Below are 17,305 nucleotides of genomic sequence, written 5' to 3' on the forward strand. Positions count from 1 at the left end.
AGAATGAATCGATGTTAGTTCTGGACAGGCCCATGATGTCTTTATTAGGTTGTAGAGAGATTTAGCCGTTATACCTCTCGCTTCCACTTCTACCGCGCATAAATCCACTACGAACCTATTTCGAGTGATAAATAAGGAATCCGTAGTGCAACGAAGAGGTTTCAAAAAATGCTATTAATTTTACTAAGACAGTCCTTTTTCAAGACTTCCTGATGATAAAATTAGGCTTAGAGATATCTAAATGGTAACTATTCCAAAGCTTTTCTGTTCAAATCGAAAAAGACACAGGTTAGCTTCAGATGAGACGACCATCTGTAAAGAAAAGACTTTCTATTTTTCTCATTTTCTAAAGATAAACATTGAATAGGCTTGCCTCTCGTTCACTCCTATCTATGCCCTACTGTTATGACAATATAATCATGTATGTTAACCTACTTTATGTCTAAGTTTGATCCAAATCGATTCAGTGAGATATGTTTTGTAGGATAACAAAACTATTTCCCTTGTTTTATTTTAAATCATAACATTTATACGTGAAACGAAAACTTTGTATCGCTTTTGAAGAGAACTGTGTTAAGTGATGAACGTAGAATTTAACAAAAACAAATTTTATAAGGAGAAGAAGTGTATGAAGATATTATTTATATAAAATATAATAGATTAAATTATATAAAGCTATTAATTGGTTTCTATGACCCTTCTTTAATTGCCTCCTATAAGTTTTCTGGAGAAATATTAATGTACAGACATTCGATTTTTACTGTCCTATTATATGTTTAGATAACATATATATATTTAATAATATATTTATTTTACTCGATACAATTTGTATGAAGTCACTCATAAGATTTTTACATTTGAAGCCGTAGTTTGAAATCTTTTAAAAGACGCTAAGGTGACTTAAAATAAACTAAAAAAAAAAATAATTACACAATGTTCCGTTAATGGTTTAATAAAATACGAAAGAAATTAAGCAAAAATAGGTAACAATAACAAATGTATGGAATTAACTGAGACACTAGATAAATCTTTTCATTGGAGACATTTGTATCAATTTGGCCGAGCTTAGGGGAGGACGGGCTGGAATGGATGTGTTTTATCAATATATTAATTTAATTCTTAATTAGTACATATAAATGTTTAAACTAAGCCTCGTATAATATTTGGTTATACGATTTTTTATGGTAATTTTGATTTTTAATATAAAATTTTTATTTATGTGTGTACCAATTCGTTTCAATCACAGATGTATATAAACATATATATATAAAATATAAACATGTATATATATATATATATATATGTATATATACTACAATCTAATACTACATATCTAATTTGACCAAAGAAATTTATTTATTCCTATGTCAATTTCACCCTACTCAGAGAGCATTACCATAAATTTTCTATCAGCCAAGATATATAAGAACAAGAAGCTGTGCTAACAGCATCAGTTCCGAGGATCCGGAGCCAGGAACATGGGTTGTATTTGGTACTTCTTGTTATCCTTCACAATTCTTCTGTTCACCCTACATCTGATTGGGGCCAGTGACATGAAGGTATATTACTCAAAGATAGATTCCGCACTGTATTTTGGCCGTTTTTTTACGTGTCCGATCAAAATAATTGCATTATTTTTATTTTTTCTGTATATTCAGAACTAAACTGTTACTTTTAACGAGTGTTACGTGAGAGTGATCGTGATTTTTGTTCCGCGATTTTATGTTACTCCGAGTTTCGGTGGACAAAATACTAGCTATTTAAAATATTATTTATTAATGAAATTAATTATATAATCTATGGTTTCATCTAAGAATCTATAGTTATCTATGTGTACGTATGTTATCAGGATGACAACTTAGATCGTGGTGCTCACAGTGACAGAGGCGGTGTCTGGTTCGGTCCGCGCCTAGGAAAGAGGTCATTGCAGCTCCTAGACGACAGTAATAGGTATAAATACCACGTAATCCTTAACCCCAAAAACAATTAATCTATCTTCGTCTCGCATATTAAGTTGTACCAAAATAATTCTCATAAAAATAACACATTAAAGCTATCACAGACCCAGTCCACGGATAACATTACTGAGATATGACATAACAACTTTATTGTGTGTGAGATTTTATTGTTACAATATCTTATATATATTTTTTATTAATTTATTTATATTTTTGTAATTTTATGGTAAAATAAAGATGTATTCAATGACTTTCGTCATCAATATCCGACCGATCTTTTGATGTCGTATCACCCTCTTAAGTGACGATTGTGTTGAAGAAACATCATCATTTTTTTATCCCAAATATAAGGAAAAGTATATAAGAGTTTCAATCAAAAGAACTTTTCATTAAAAACAAAATTAACGTCAGGTTTTTTTTGTAAAAACTAATGTTCCTTTTTAGCATCAGTATCTATTTAATCAAAACTTAATCTTAGTTCACGCTAACAACTTCAAACGTCTCGTGTCACGTTTTCACAAACAGCGTGCACTGATATTAAAGATTTTATAATACATATAGTTAAGGTAAATTTATACTGCGAAACTTATTTCAGCCAAACATTCGTAAGGTTGCTCGAAGCGGCCGAAGCTTTGAAGTACTATTACGACCAAATGTCATATCAGATGCAAGCGGACGCGCCGCAGAAAGGTAACGAGGACACTTTAATATATAACTAAATACAGCATTACTCCGAACAAACAAACAGATAAATGTTTAAATATTAAACAAAGTCCTTGTGAGCAACTTCAATATTATTTTGTAATTCATTATCATCATCATCAGCCTATTGGAGCCCACTGCTGAGCAAGGCCTCTTCTCACATGGAGAGGTTAGAGCATTAATCACCACGCTCGCTCAAGACGGGTTGGCGATTTCAAACTTATAATTTGAAATTATAAGACCAGGTTTCCTCACGATGTTTTCCTTCACCGTCCGTCAGTGGTGTCTGAATACTCTTAGAAAGTACATATGACTCGGAAAAGATCACATTGGTACTCGCCAGGTTCCGAACCCGCGCCCTCACGTGAGAGGCGTCCCTTTAACCTCCGGGCCACGACGTCTTTTTTATTTTGAAATTACACATAAATAATTAATTTTCATTCATTGAATGGACATTGAAGTTATATTTAGTCATAACTGAAGCACTTCTCATTGATAACTGTAGCTAGTAATGTAATTTTAACGGCGATTTTTTTAAGTTTTTCTTATACAGGAACTCAATAATAAATTATTTTATATTGGGAATCCTGTGTAAAATTTAGATAGCTTTTTGGAGATGATTATATATATATATTTTTTCCTTCCCATTTTTTCACGCCGCTCGTAAAAGCTCCCAGTGCAAGTTGAGTAACGCGACCTCAGCGTGTCGGTGCCGAACTTGTTTCTTTGGACATAGGCTTTCCGGAACTGACATTGAAATTGATGGTCCGATATAAGTTGTTTTTTGATAAACATCAACCCAGCTATGGGCTATCGCACAAAAAACCTCTACCAGATCGTACATCCGGTCGCCGAGATCGTCTCCGTGGATGAATGACCTGATTCTCCAGTATATATTCCGCTCGCTTCTTCCAATAATTATAAGGCACTACCCATTTTATAAACAACATATAATATAGAATAATTGAAAGATTTCTATTCAACAATTCATAGAAATATGTCATATTTTTATTGTTAACTTTGTCCTCTCTAAGACGAATCACAACAGACATATATTTGCAGTTATAAAAAAAGTGATATTTACCCCAAAACTGGGGAGAGCGTTGGATCAGTACAGTGAAAGGATGGCTGGAAACATTGATTTCACCCCACGGTTAGGGAGAAAGCTTCCAGAGAGGACCCCGACCACGTCGTCTGATGAAGACAGGTGAGAACCAGACTAGACAACGACACTACTATTAATTATATATATATATATATCTTACAATGGGTCTGCATTCAGAACTAAACACAGTTAGTAAACTATTAAATAAATCTCACACGATAATTCGATAGCTTTGTGCGTGTGACTTCAAACTATACGTATTTAGTACAATCAATAAAACCCATGTTAAGATCAGTACTTCCTAAATCAACGTACAAACAACTCTTTGATTGTATATATATATATAATTATATTTCCAGTATTCAAGACGCGATCGCCGCGAACCGCCGGCCGAGCTACTTCTCGCCAAGACTCGGCAGAAATTATAATTTCTCGCCCCGACTCGGAAGAGAACTATACGGTATTTATGTTCCTAGTTGTATCTAGAACAGTTGTTGAACATCAATATATATAAAATTCTTGATAATTAAAACTAATTATATATATAAAATATAAAAAAAAAAAATTTTATGCTTCATATATACAACATGCATTTAAAGTCTTGCTTAGTACGAGTTTTCAGTGCATACGAAGCGTTCCACGTTTCTCATACAATAATACGTAAATACTATTTAGATTCATGAATGAAAGACTATTAACGCTCTAAACTATGACATACTTTATTTCATACAAATTCACTACATTTTGTATAGTTTTGTATGTTATACCTTATAAGTATGTTATATATATATATAGCACACATTTCCGCCGTCTCTTTCAGAACTGTACCCGGAAGAGCGAGTTCGCGTCGCGCGAAGTGTTAATGGCACTAACTCGAAGTAAACACTATGCTTAACCACATTAATGTTCTGGACAAAGTCGTGTGACGGTGCTAGTCAATAAAATATCACATACGATACGTTTATCATTTAATAATATCCCTTAGGTATGAGTGTGTTAAGATACTCTTTAGTTCACAATACAATTTTTTTTATAACCACCTGGTGTTAATGAAATCAATTCAGTAGTTTCTATGTGAAGGACAAACACACAAAACCACGTAGTACAATAAAATTACGCGTTACATGTCTGTCCGTCTGTCAACTCACGTTTATCTCGTAAAGTTTAACAGATTTGAGTTTCTAACTTTCGTCGGTTTAAAAACACAAAGGTTTTTTTTTTAATTTCCACCAAACGTTGTTGTCATTTCAAAATGTTAATTACGAAGAATATTTTAAAGAAAATCAATATTTATTATACCGGATACAAAGTGTGCGGAGTCACGGGCACAGCTTGTATACAGTCTACGCAATATATATATATATATATATATAGTATTGTCTGTATAACATTATAATATCAGCTTTTTACTAAACGTATCAGACATACACTGTACATATATAAAAAAAATTAGAATGTCTCCCCGTTTGTTCTGTCATATCTACGAAACGGCTGGACCTATTTCAATTAAACTTTCACGAGCAGATAGCTGGTATAATAAAGAATAACTCGTATTAGCTTTATTTCAGAGCACAGCCAGTCCATCGTTAATCGTAACGAGACAATCCGACAGACATTTATATAACTCCCTCGGTGTTATAATCTCAAATATTTGTACGCCCCATATAATTCGCTGTGTTCGAGTTACCAGCAGTAAAAAATGCAGTTAAGAGTTCAGTTAAATTTCAATCACATCCTAAAATGAAATCCTTATCAGACTTACTGCGCGTCGGTGAGTTATGAACACGTTAAACTGGAGAAAAAAAAATTTAGTTATACATTTTCATATTATTAACGGATAGTTATGAAGGATTAAAAATATAGAATCCAATACTAAGTATACGCAATTAATTATGATCTGTGAAAGCTGGTAAGACCGTTTCAATTGAAACGAGATTTACGTACAGACAAACGGACGCAAGTAAGCGAGTTTCTTTGGAAAGTAATAGGAAAAAAAATTAGAATAAAAGCTCTCGATAATATTTATTTGAAATCATTAAACAGATCTATCGATTTGCTAAATTTCTATCATTAATTAATTATATTATAATACAAAAGTTTTTCAAAATTAATCACCTTATTTATATATATATTATATATTTATCGTCTATTTCAGGTTATTTCTTCATTTTCATAAAATTAATAAACAGTTATCTGCTGATTGCCGCTAATTTAAATGATTTCCGAACGATCGCCGAGAAACTTGTGCCACAAAACTTCGCAAGCAAGCTCGTTAAGATGGTGACTAATCAAGATTTCGTTAAGTCTGAAGCGAGCTATGACAACAGCGGCTACGAGGAGAGCGACGCTTCATCCGTCGGCCAGCCATACTTAAAGGGCAAGGACTATCACCAGAAAAAGGTTTACAGCATCCAAGAAACGAAGGTTGACTTCGACGAGCTCGTAGAGAGAGTCAAGAAGAGACTAGAGGAAGAGCTCAAAAATAAATATCTTAAACACAAGAATCAGAATGAGGACAGATTTAGTGATATTAAAGAAAAAGACGAAGTCATACAAAATGGCGTCGATGGTAAGATCGTTGATAAATTTTATAAACCAACATCAGAACAACCGAAAAGAGATGTAGTTGGTGAGGAAAATGCTTATGATGATGTAGAATATGAGGATATTACGGAGAAACAAGCGAAACAAGATGCTGAACCGAAAATAATAAAACTAACAACCCAAGCGACTGAGTACGCTGACGCAATGGAAGAAGTGTCCGATACAGTAAAACTCTCACATAAAAGTAGATTGGTAACTAAGAAAACGGAACAGGATTACGAAATAGTGACACAAAGCGATATGTTTAAAAAAATTGACTTAATGAAACAAGATAGTTACGAGGATTACAAAATACCAAACAAGAAAAACGTGTACGCCAGCGACGAAACGACTAAGGCTGAAACACGTACAGAAAACTATGAAGGTAACAAGAGATTTAAAGTACAGCAGAATAGACAAATAACAAGACGAGTTAGATTCAGCGAAAAGAGGTACAACAGCAAGGAATTACAGAAATCAGACGAAGCCAATGACACCCTTATACTAGCGGACCCTAAAGATAGGACTAGGAAAGTAAAAAAGGGGACTAGTATACCCAAAAGGGAGCTATACACTATAGTCACACCCAACTATATAGACAGAATTCCCAACGTTGTGGAGAGATATAACTTCGACGAACCACTACCAGCGAAGGACAGGGAGAGGGAGGAGATTAGGTATTACGGGAATCCCCCCGCAAGCATCAATAGGAAAGTGAGATTATTGTAACCTTTGAGAATTATTAAAGATATTTTCCTATTAGGCTAATATTTTTTTGGTCATTTAACTACGATTATATGCTAAACATGACTGAAGCTTTACTACGTGTTTTTCATTCTAAACTACACAAACGATGAGTTTTTTATTCCTAATTCTAACGACGCGACGTTTCAACTTTAATATGTGACAAACCGGAAACGTAATACTGTCTGTGGTTAGTTTGTAACAGTGGTAAGGTCAGGTCATTTAGATGTTAAGTATATGGTAAAATCAATCGAGCTGGTTCCATGTCCCTTCAAGGTGTAGGTATATATATATATCAATCAGCCACCATTAATTATATTAAATCACTGAAGTCAAAGAAATTTTCACTTGAGTGTCAGAAATATAAAATAATAAAATGTGTTAAAAACCCACAATTAATTTATCAGACAAAATCTCAGACTAAATTAACATTGTTTCGTTTTTTGGTAATAGATCTTAAAAATTTTGCTTATTCATGTCAGCTCTGAATTTCAACTTCGTCTATGAACATGTTTTAGCTACTTAGAAGTGTTGGGTCTCCGTAATATAATTGTTATCTGAAGGTAATATAGAAAAAATTAAATAGGTTCTTGAAAAATTTCACATAAATGACAGCAATATTTGTGCGTCCGCCTCCAGACCAGACATATTTATGTATTCGCGAATCTTAAAGCGCGTTGTGATGATAGAGCTTACGGTTCCTTGGGAAACCAACGTCCCCAAAGACCATACCATCGAGGTCAACAAATATTATGAGCTCACAAACGAACTCACTCGAAATAGGTTCGTCGTGGATTTATACGCGGTAGAAGTGGGAGCGAGAGGTATAACGGCTAAATCTCTCTACAACCTGCTAAAAGACTTGGGCCTGTCCAGAACTCACATCAATTCGTTCTTGGAACGTACTTCGAAGGCAGCCCTAGTAGGTTCTTTTAAAGCTCCTCTCCCTGCAACGCGATGGACCCGGCACCAGCGCGGTAAATCCATTGAATGCTTAGAGGTTTCGTCTCGTCTCTGAATAGAAGGCACGCACATATATATGCATATATATATGTAATGGCCGTCACAGTAGAATTATACTCTATAGACAATAGCTTTCACAATGCTAACTTTTGACTTCCTACATTATAGTATTCACGTACAGACTAAAAACGCTCCGTATATAATGTGATGCCAACTGTGGAATCACACAGATGCGAGTCTAAAGATAAATATATATGTGTATATATATAATGGAATTTAATACGCAAAATAACTAAACAATATTAAAAATTACAATCAAAGCACATTTCCCATTTCCACACTGTCCTCTCCCTCTTCCTTAATCGAGGGTAGTAAGGCATGAGCGAAGCTATGTTGCGGATGTCATTGGCTACCTCCATCAGGCACACCGTCTGCTCGTTTGCCCCTTTTAGCATAAAAACAATGACATCTCACACGTCACACGCACTGAAACATAATTTCCGTTTCAATCCTAAACTCTTCGTAGGGGATACCATCAAATTATATCTGTGGATGAAAGTAGAAGAAATAATTTAAATAAATCCCCCAGTGACTGTCCTCATGGCCGATAGTACACAAAATGTCCTCAAGACACACCAAGACAAGAGGTCCCGTTTCTTAGACGTCGCCCTGGCGTTCTGCCGTCGGAGAGCGTCGTACAATCCCATCATCCGATGTCATCTTCCTCTTCAACGACGTCCTAAGCTGAGGTCCGGCCTCTTAGAGGCACCCTTGGGACGAAACCCCTCCCTCGGGCCCGAATTAGACGGGTTGGTCCCATCGGGCCACCCACCCCTCCCGGTGACGCTGTAACCAACAGGGCTAACAGCTACAGTCAAGTCGAAAAAAGTAACTGTGGCTCTTTGAATAGCTATTCTGATTCTGAATACTCCCATTTGATTTAATTAACACCTCTAAATATAATGTTATTATAACTTTGACATAAATTCTACAATAATATATGTCACACATTATAATAGCACATAGTATATAATGTATCTTCAGTCCGTGTAGCCCCTGGAACGCTTCATGACAGGTGTATTGTGAAGTAACGCGACACGCGATAGATGGCGCTGACGGTTGATGAACATGTAAATCAAGAACACTATTTATTACTTTTTCTGAATCTTATACTATAAAGATTTCTGAAATTTGAATACAGCAAAAACATAACACAGGCAAATCCAGAGGCAAAATCCTAAAGTATAAAAATTTATTATCCTTGGTATTGAAGCGTGATTATTCATAACTTTACTTCGCTTGTAAAACACTTCAATTGAAATTGTTATTAGAGTAAAATAAAATGCTTTTAAAGATTTCTATATATTCATTATTTTTCGTCTCCGTATTAGGACAGGATATTGTGATCCGTGTACCGTTAGAGGTCAATCCCTGGGGCGCGGTCAGCCAATACATTTACACGGATAAGGGCCTCAAACCTTTATCAATGAAAAATATAGTCCGATACACCGAGATACCCCCGCGGTTTGATGTGCGTGGCAATAAGAGGATAATATTTGCTTTTGATGACAGAAAGCGGCTATTAGAAGGGAAATTTAGTGGAAGGCCTGGCAAGAAGAGGTTGGTTTAGCACATGTGACTGATGAAACTCGTAAACCCGGTGTAAGTCATTACGAAATCATGAGAGGTTAAGAGATATTAAAAATTAAATGAAAATGATATACTTGGTTGTAATTTTGATTAAGGTACATATAGTTAAAGTTATTTTCCTGTAGTTTTATAAGGTTTCAGAATTTTATTTCAATTTAAGTTCCCAAACAAGTGTATGGAAAGTAAATTTAATAGTATGAAACAAACTGTTGATCATTTTATGTTTTGTCTTATTAATAAACAATAAATTAATATTTTTATTTAAGGTTATTTAATTTAACAAACTCGTTGGTGATATCCGTGTTTGATTATGCGTGAAAATAAAATTTTACGTGTAAAAAAAAGTCAACAATTATGATTTGATATTATTTATTTTTTTATAGTTTGCTAACATAAAGTAGATATATCATATAGATATATAATATAGATTTTATTAACGTAATTAATAATTATTGATGGTTAAGATTATCAGGTGTCACCTGCGTAGTCACCTGAGCAAGTGTAGTCACAACAATGAGCGTCGGTTGGTATAAATAGAGGCGAGCGCACAGAATGAAAACAGTCTCGCTCGAGACGTTGTAGGGGTCGGACCTCTTAGAAATCAAGGATTCGTAAAAAGGTTTACGTGGCGTCTTACAAAAGCCGGAGAGGTTGACGACAGTTCAGAAGAAAGGCATTTGTGACGTCAGTTTTTTAAAAACGACTATGTGATATTAAATCCGACACATAAAATAAAATAAAAATTATTTAAAATTAAGAATCTTTGATTAATGTTTTAAACCATTTCCATCAAATCTAAGTGAAAATACGAAACGAGTTGGAATTGTTACATTTAGAGTAACCTAGTATGATATACGGTAACTTTGTTTAGGATAAGTTGGGACAAAAATCAAGGAAACAAAAAAATAATACATATAAAGTATAAAACGATAAGTTCTACTATTTTTGAAGTCGGTAAAAATCTACTTCTATCCAAACACCGACGATTTACGTTATTGTAAACGTTAAGGCGTTGACCACGTCAACAGGCACACTGACAGTCACAGCGTGTATCACTTATACGTGATAGTTATTACTCGAACTTAGGAAATGAACTTTCTTTGTGAAACAGTAAACATATTCTTAATTTGTTAACAATATTACCATTTATTTCAATGAATCTGTAAGCTTAGTATAAGTTTTACTACATACGAAGCGTCTGCCGTTTCTTTAATATGTGAGATGATTTAAGAATAAAAAACTATTAACGCTCCGTCTGTAGTGTGATTCAAACTCAGAATAGTCATACTGGTTTGTAATACAAAAGACGTTCCTAGCAGTCGTCGTCCTCGTCTTCACAGCGAGTCACAACCGTTCTCTTAGTGTAAGTCGTCACCCGAGGCGCTTTCGTTGAACCTAGACGGTAATTAACATTTAGGCAAACATATTTGTTATCTTAAATTCATTTTCCCAAGTCCAACGTACCGTCGTATTTGGATATTTGTATACACGGGGGTCTGAATATCCTGGTTTGCTTGAGCAAATTTGTAATGTTAGTTATGTCCATGCGCCAATTCTTGAAAATTTCGCGAATACCAACCTTCAGTCTGCCGAAAGTGTGCCACTGATCTTTAAGAATAGGAACAGGGTATGTTTTATCATTTGCAAAGAATATTGGAGTAACTAGTATTTTTCGGATGAACTACGCGTGGTTTATTTTTGTAAAATAACTACATACTCCCGACGTTACGGTTACTTTGCAACCGTGATCACGGGCGGACGAGACGAGATGAGAAAAATAAATCACTCGTAGTTTATCCGAAAAATACTAGTTTCATTTAAATGAATAAAACTCGCGAAAATCTTAGATCTCATTAATATTGGAGTAAGTCAGAGTTGCTGTGGCCTAGAGGTTAAAGGTATAAAAGGTAGGCTCATGCACGAGGGCGCGGGTTCGAAGCCTGGCGAGTACCTACGTGATTTTTAATTACGACTCATGTTTGCTTTCTAAAAGTATTTATAGTTATAATTTTAATATAATTTTCTGGTAATTATTTAATTTAAAATTTCTATGGAAAATATATAACCACATTAATTGGCTAGTCATATATTGGCGATATCCGGAATATTGCGGGTTTAAAGCCGGGCCGCGTTCAGGAATTTTATTCCCAGAAAAAAAAAAAACTATCATATTCTTTATTTTGACATAGCTTTAGAATGTCACAGGAATTTATTATTATTGTTGTGCTGAACATAAACAAAATTCTTGTATAAAATAAACGGTACAATATTTAACGTCGGTTGGTATAAATAGAGGCGAGCGTACAGAATGAAAACAGTCTCGCTCGAGACGTTGTAGGGGTCGGACCTCTTCGAAATAAAGGATTCGTAAAAAGGTTTACTTGGCGTCTTACAAAAGCCGGAGAGGTTGACGACAGCTCAGAAGAAAGGCATTTGTGACATCAGTTTTTTAAAAACGACTATGTGATATTAAATCCGACAGATATAATATAAAAAAAATATTTAAAAATTAAGAATCTTTGATTAATGTTTTAAACCATTTCTATTAAATGTAAGTGAAAATACGAAACGAGTTGGAATTGTTAGATTTAGAGTAACTTAGTATGATATACGGTAACTTTGTTTAGGACAAGTTGGGACAAAAATCAAGGAAACAAAAAAAAATACATATAAAGTATAAAACGATAAGTTCTACTATTTTTGAAGTCGGTAAAAATCTACTTCTATCCAAACACCGACGATTTACGTTATTGTAAACGTTAATGCATTTACCGCGTCAACTGGCACACTGACAGTCACAGCGTGTATAACTTATACGTGATAGTTATTACTCGAACTTAGGAAATAAACTTTCTTTGTGAAACAGTAAACATATTCTTAATTTGTTAACAATATTACCATTTATTTCAATGAATCTGTAAGCTTAGTATAAGTTTTACTACATACGAAGCGTCTGCCGTTTCTTTAATATGCGAGATGATTTAAGAATAAAAAACTATTAACGCTCCGTCTGTAGTGTGATTCAAACTCAGAATAGTCATACTGGTTTGTAATACAAAAGACATTCCTAGCAGTCGTCGTCCTCCTCCTCACAGCGAGTCACAACCGTTCTCTTAGTGTAAGTCGTCACCCGAGGCGCTTTCGTTGAACCTAGACGGTAATTAACATTTATGTAAACATATTTGTTGTCTTAAATTCATTTCCCCAAGTCCAACGTACCGTCGTATTTGGATATTTGTATACACGGGGGTCTGAATATCCTGGTTTGCTTGAGCAAATTTGTAATGTTAGTTATGTCCATGCGCCAATTCTTGAAAATTTCGCGAATACCAACCTTCAGTCTGCCGAAAGTGTGCCACTGATCTTTAAGAATAGGAATAGGCTATGTTTTATCATTTGTAAGGAATATTGGAGTAACTAGTATTTTTCGGATGAACTACGCGTGGTTTATTTTTGTAAAAAAACTACATAATCCCGACGTTTCGGTTACTTTTCAGCAACCGTGATCACGAGCGGACGAGACGAGACGAGAAAAATAAATCACTCGTAGTTTATCCGAAAAATACTAGTTTCATTTAAATGAATAAAACTCGCGAAAATCTTAGATATCATTAATATTGGAGTAAGTCAGAGTTGCTGTGGCCTAGAGGTTAAAGGTATAAAAGGTAGGCTCATGCACGAGGGCGCGGGTTCGAAGCCTGGCGAGTACCTACGTGATTATTAATTACGACTCATGTTTGCTTTCTAAAAGTATTTATGGTTATAATTTTAATATTATTTTGTGGTAATAATTAATTTTAAAATTTATATGGAAAATATATGACCACATTAATTGGCTAGTCATATATTGGCGATATCCCGAATATTGCGGATTTAAAGCCGGGCCGCGTTCAGGAATTTTAATCCCAGAAAAAAAAAAACTATCATATTCTTAATTTTGACATAGCTTTAGAATGTCACAGGAATTTATTATTATTGTTGTGCTGAACATAAACAAGATTCTTGTATAAAATAAACGGTACAATATTTAACGTCTATGAGAAGTAACATTAAAAATATATATATCGTTATGTGTTATGTGTGATGGTAAATCTGTCTTAAAGTTTGGATCGTGTCGATACTATAAATTATAAGTTGAAACTCGTTATCCGACTGATAAGAGACTGAGAGACTGAGAGAGAGAGAGAGAGAGAAAGAGACAAACAAACTAACAAAATCCTTATTATATATACATTAAGTTCAGTCAAAAATTACATTCATGATTAGTGATAGATTGCGATAATTACCTTTTATGATAGCGTCCAACAGCATGTTCAGCGGCGTGAGATCCCATTGGAACAGTCGGAGTTGTAAGTTGTTTATTTGATATAATATTGAATATATGTCATCTCGGCCGTAATTAGTTGTGTCCACTTTCAACAACTGCATAAATCTAAAGAAAAGTATATTTTTTTAAATATTGAAGCATGTTCAACTCATAATGTTATAGGAGGCGATAGCGCAGTTGAAAAAGTGGCTGGGACTGGGTATCCCAGACGGTGCGGGTTCGAGACTTTCTTTCGTCAATCAATCTATTTTATACTATCAATTTAAATCCTCACATTACTGAAAACTATGTATATCAATCAATATATATTATAAAACAAAGTCCCTCGCCGCGTCTGTCTGTCTGTCACCGTAGGCGTACCATTCGAAAGTTATCATAATGTAAGTTTAATAATTGTCAAAATTAAATAGGCTGTTATATATTTTTTGTAACGAGCCCGTGCGAAGCCGGGGCTGATTCCTAGTTATAAACGTCAGTAGCTTTGACAGATTCTATTGGCTTGATACTCGTATCTTCATAAACATATAAGATAAAGTAAAAAATACATAACAACAATTCCCAGTGCCAGTTAGTTGTAATTATTTACGTACCTCATTACTATCGGATCATTGGCGGCCAACCTCTTTGGATGTGTTATGTCTGTCTTAGTCCCAGTCAAGTACGGTGTGATCATGTCTTGACAGTGCACCCATTCTGACGGATTATCTGTGAGCTCCTGGTAAGAGAAACGTCTATAAAATATTTCTATCGGTTTCCGGACGTGGAACTTTTTATGTTCGATCACAGTTCGGTTTTTCGAGCGCAGGCTTGAGTTCCTATTGTCGATTTCTATTCTCTCTTTCTTTTTAGTTTCTGGCCTATTGTCAATTTTGACGTCACTTATTACCGGTTTTGATGCTGACGTAGCTGTCAAATCGGTAATTGATTTTGACATGTACTTTGACGGTACTCTTGACTTTGGCGCTAATTTTGACGTTGACATTGTCATTGAGGTTAGGTCGGGAGGTATATTATATTTATCTTCACTCTTGTCTTCTTCCATTATCGGTGTTATTGGCATCTTTTGGGATTCCAAATAATCTTCTTCTTCATCAGTGGTGTCGTCATCCGCGGCGCCGGCTACGTTACGTATCTCCTTTTTAAGTTCGTCCCTCAATATACTTATCCTTTCTCTTTGGCTCAACGTCACGGGTGTAACGCAATTTGATTCATAAATAAATTGGACTGAGACAGATAAGTAATTTTTAAATTAAAATATACAATTACATAAATATACTATATAAAAACTTTTTAGTAAAACATCACTCACCCAAAAGTAGGTTTACCAACACAAACATCGTCGGCCACTTCTATTTTAACTTAACGGTACTAAATCTGATTAAAAGTTCAACCAACCATACGTAAACAAAGCATTAATAACTAGCTGGTAATATTTTCAAAATATTGAGCTACCATTGATTATAAATTTTCGTCGTATTAATTAAAAAGCGTAGAAAAACAATGTCAAAGCTTCTTTGGTCACTGCTACTTAACGGGAAATAGCATATTTAATGGCAAAGACGAGAGGAGTCGCAGGACTGAAGACACGTTGACATTGGCAGAATATTCCACGATTCCAGTGCGAATGAAGCCTTAGTGTAAAAAAAGACTGGCGTCATGATTAATGAATATCTGAAGAATGGTCTGTGGACCCGCGCCCTTCGTTATATCATGATATTTGAACTAATTTGCTATGTCATATGTTTTGATAGACAGAATTGAATAGAAGTTATGGCGTGCAAGATCGAAACATTCTCGTCATCTCCGACGCGATTTGAATTTAGGTAGGAACAAAACATAATTATATTACTTCAAATATTGTCTGCCATAACGCTTACATATAAATTTTAACACTAAACCTACGCGTATTGGTCCTAACGATCCCCTATAATTTTATAATTGATTTCGTCAAGAGAATCATTACGTTCCAGAAATTTCAGCTTATTTAAACGAAACTAATATTTTTCGGATAAACTACGCGTGATTTATATTTGTAAAAAACTACATACTCCCGACGTTGCGGTTACTTTTCGGCAACCGTGATCACGGTTGCTGAAAAATATTAGTTACGTTTAAATGAATAAAACACGCGAAAATCTTAGATCTCATTATAATTTCAGCTTGTATTTATTTAGTTATATGTATGTTTTTCTTATTTTGTAACTAAATAAACCCGACGCGACGTCTCGGTTCCTCTACATCAAGCGTGATCACGAAGACGACATGAAAATGTCTGTCAGTTTGTCTTGTCATTTGTCATCTACCGTCAACGATTTCTTAACCTTCTATCGCACGCCATGGATGCAAGCAAAATGAGCTTACTAACACAGTAAGCGCATTCTGGATGCTGACTTTTTAGGTTTTCTGACAAATATTCGCCTATCCTTAGTCCAAGTTAATTTGTTAATATTTTCTTTATATTTAATTCAGTCTACTGTGTACAGGGACTTGTTCCATAACTGCGATTATGATGTAACTCGCTGAATTTAATTGATCAACAATAAGACAAAAATTTTGAGTTAAATACGACCATAATTCAACCAGGTCGAGGGTTGTTCATGTCCATTAAGCTCGGAACTTGTTGTGGTTGTAAAGAAACAACTATTTAGATTGTTACACTGAGTCAATGCTACCAACCCAGGTTTGACTAGGTTAAGACATTGTTATTAAAAAAAAAATTAAATAAGAATATTACATTGGCCGCAAATATTCAGATTCAAAGAGTGTACGCTCCGGCTTGATGTCCCAACCAGGCACGAATGGCCTCACATTTTCTTTATGCTACACTAAACTACCGATGAAATAATCCCTTGAGGCTAATCTAATAATCAAATGTACCTTTTTTATATCTAAATCACTAAATAGTGTTGACATTAAAATCAATCACCGTTTCCGAACTGCTTTACCGGTATGACATTGACAGTTTAAAAAAAAATATTTCCTGTCACTTCCTAACATACATAACAAAAAGTTGTTATTTCACTTTAATCTCATTTAAATAGTATTCTGTTGCGAGAACTGGTTTGCTTTTAATAAAAAAACAAAAATACATTTTAACTTCAACGAGCAAAAGTAATTCCGTTAGTAAAGTTGACGGTATATTTTTTGGATAAATAACTTGCATGCAATCACGTGCGTCGGTATGTATTAGAAAAAAAAAAACAATAATAATAATCTGATAAAGTAACCAACGACATTCACATTAGTTTATAAAAATATTTTTATTTATATCAT

The 17,305-nt window shown here is 34.5% G+C and overlaps 3 protein-coding genes and 1 long non-coding RNA gene across 6 annotated transcripts; 2 read left to right on the top strand and 2 right to left on the bottom strand.

Annotated features, from left to right (window-relative positions):
* Positions 1–1,435: 1,435 nt before the first annotated feature.
* Positions 1,436–4,813, top strand: LOC116778356 (PBAN-type neuropeptides-like). The gene is made up of 6 exons (XM_032672343.2): positions 1,436–1,559; positions 1,850–1,950; positions 2,554–2,648; positions 3,723–3,867; positions 4,125–4,225; positions 4,586–4,813. Exons 1-6 carry the CDS (start codon positions 1,479–1,481, stop codon positions 4,645–4,647), a joined length of 585 nt encoding a protein of 194 aa, XP_032528234.2. The 5' UTR covers positions 1,436–1,478; the 3' UTR covers positions 4,648–4,813.
* A 612-nt stretch (positions 4,814–5,425) lies between these two features.
* Positions 5,426–7,110, top strand: LOC116778403 (uncharacterized). Of its 3 annotated transcripts, none has more exons than XM_032672396.2 (2): positions 5,426–5,536; positions 5,921–7,110. In XM_032672396.2, the coding sequence occupies exons 1-2, from the start codon at positions 5,506–5,508 to the stop codon at positions 7,075–7,077; spliced, it is 1,188 nt and encodes a 395-aa protein (XP_032528287.2). In that variant the 5' UTR covers positions 5,426–5,505; the 3' UTR covers positions 7,078–7,110. The 3 variants fall into 3 exon arrangements, with proteins under 3 accessions (XP_032528287.2, XP_032528288.2, XP_061381818.1); XM_032672397.2 differs by lacking the exon at positions 5,426–5,536 and adding an exon at positions 5,543–5,725; XM_061525834.1 differs by lacking the exon at positions 5,426–5,536 and adding an exon at positions 5,543–5,674.
* Positions 7,111–10,824: 3,714 nt separating this feature from the next.
* Positions 10,825–11,319, bottom strand: LOC133319875 (uncharacterized). Its single transcript, XR_009753344.1, has 2 exons — positions 11,170–11,319; positions 10,825–11,100 (listed from the first exon to the last, which is right to left on the bottom strand). It is a non-coding gene; the product is annotated as an uncharacterized LOC133319875 (long non-coding RNA).
* A 1,260-nt stretch (positions 11,320–12,579) lies between these two features.
* Positions 12,580–15,451, bottom strand: LOC116778563 (uncharacterized). Its single transcript, XM_061525961.1, has 5 exons — positions 15,342–15,451; positions 14,623–15,256; positions 13,992–14,137; positions 12,925–13,068; positions 12,580–12,855 (listed from the first exon to the last, which is right to left on the bottom strand). Exons 1-5 carry the CDS (start codon positions 15,367–15,369, stop codon positions 12,773–12,775), a joined length of 1,035 nt encoding a protein of 344 aa, XP_061381945.1. The 5' UTR covers positions 15,370–15,451; the 3' UTR covers positions 12,580–12,772.
* Between the last annotated feature and the right edge of the window lie 1,854 nt (positions 15,452–17,305).

Source organism: Danaus plexippus, chromosome 31 (assembly GCF_018135715.1).
Source record: "Danaus plexippus chromosome 31, MEX_DaPlex, whole genome shotgun sequence".
NCBI classification, from domain to species: Eukaryota; Metazoa; Arthropoda; class Insecta; order Lepidoptera; family Nymphalidae; genus Danaus; species Danaus plexippus.

Excerpts from the sequence above, each read along its gene's own strand:
- LOC116778356 (XM_032672343.2), top strand. The coding sequence starts at position 1,479 with ATGGGTTGTATTTGGTACTTCTTGTTATCCTTCACAATTCTTCTGTTC. Across the intron at positions 1,560-1,849 it reads TTGGGGCCAGTGACATGAAG|GATGACAACTTAGATCGTGG; the intron begins GTATATTACTCA and ends GTATGTTATCAG. Across the intron at positions 3,868-4,124 it reads ACGTCGTCTGATGAAGACAG|TATTCAAGACGCGATCGCCG; the intron begins GTGAGAACCAGA and ends TTATATTTCCAG.
- LOC116778403 (XM_032672396.2), top strand. The coding sequence starts at position 5,506 with ATGAAATCCTTATCAGACTTACTGCGCGTCG. Across the intron at positions 5,537-5,920 it reads ATCAGACTTACTGCGCGTCG|GTTATTTCTTCATTTTCATA; the intron begins GTGAGTTATGAA and ends CGTCTATTTCAG.
- LOC116778563 (XM_061525961.1), bottom strand. The coding sequence starts at position 15,369 with ATGTTTGTGTTGGTAAACCTACTTTTGG. Across the intron at positions 14,138-14,622 it reads AATGATCCGATAGTAATGAG|ATTTATGCAGTTGTTGAAAG; the intron begins GTACGTAAATAA and ends ACTTTTCTTTAG. Across the intron at positions 13,069-13,991 it reads GTTGGACGCTATCATAAAAG|ATCAGTGGCACACTTTCGGC; the intron begins GTAATTATCGCA and ends CTATTCTTAAAG.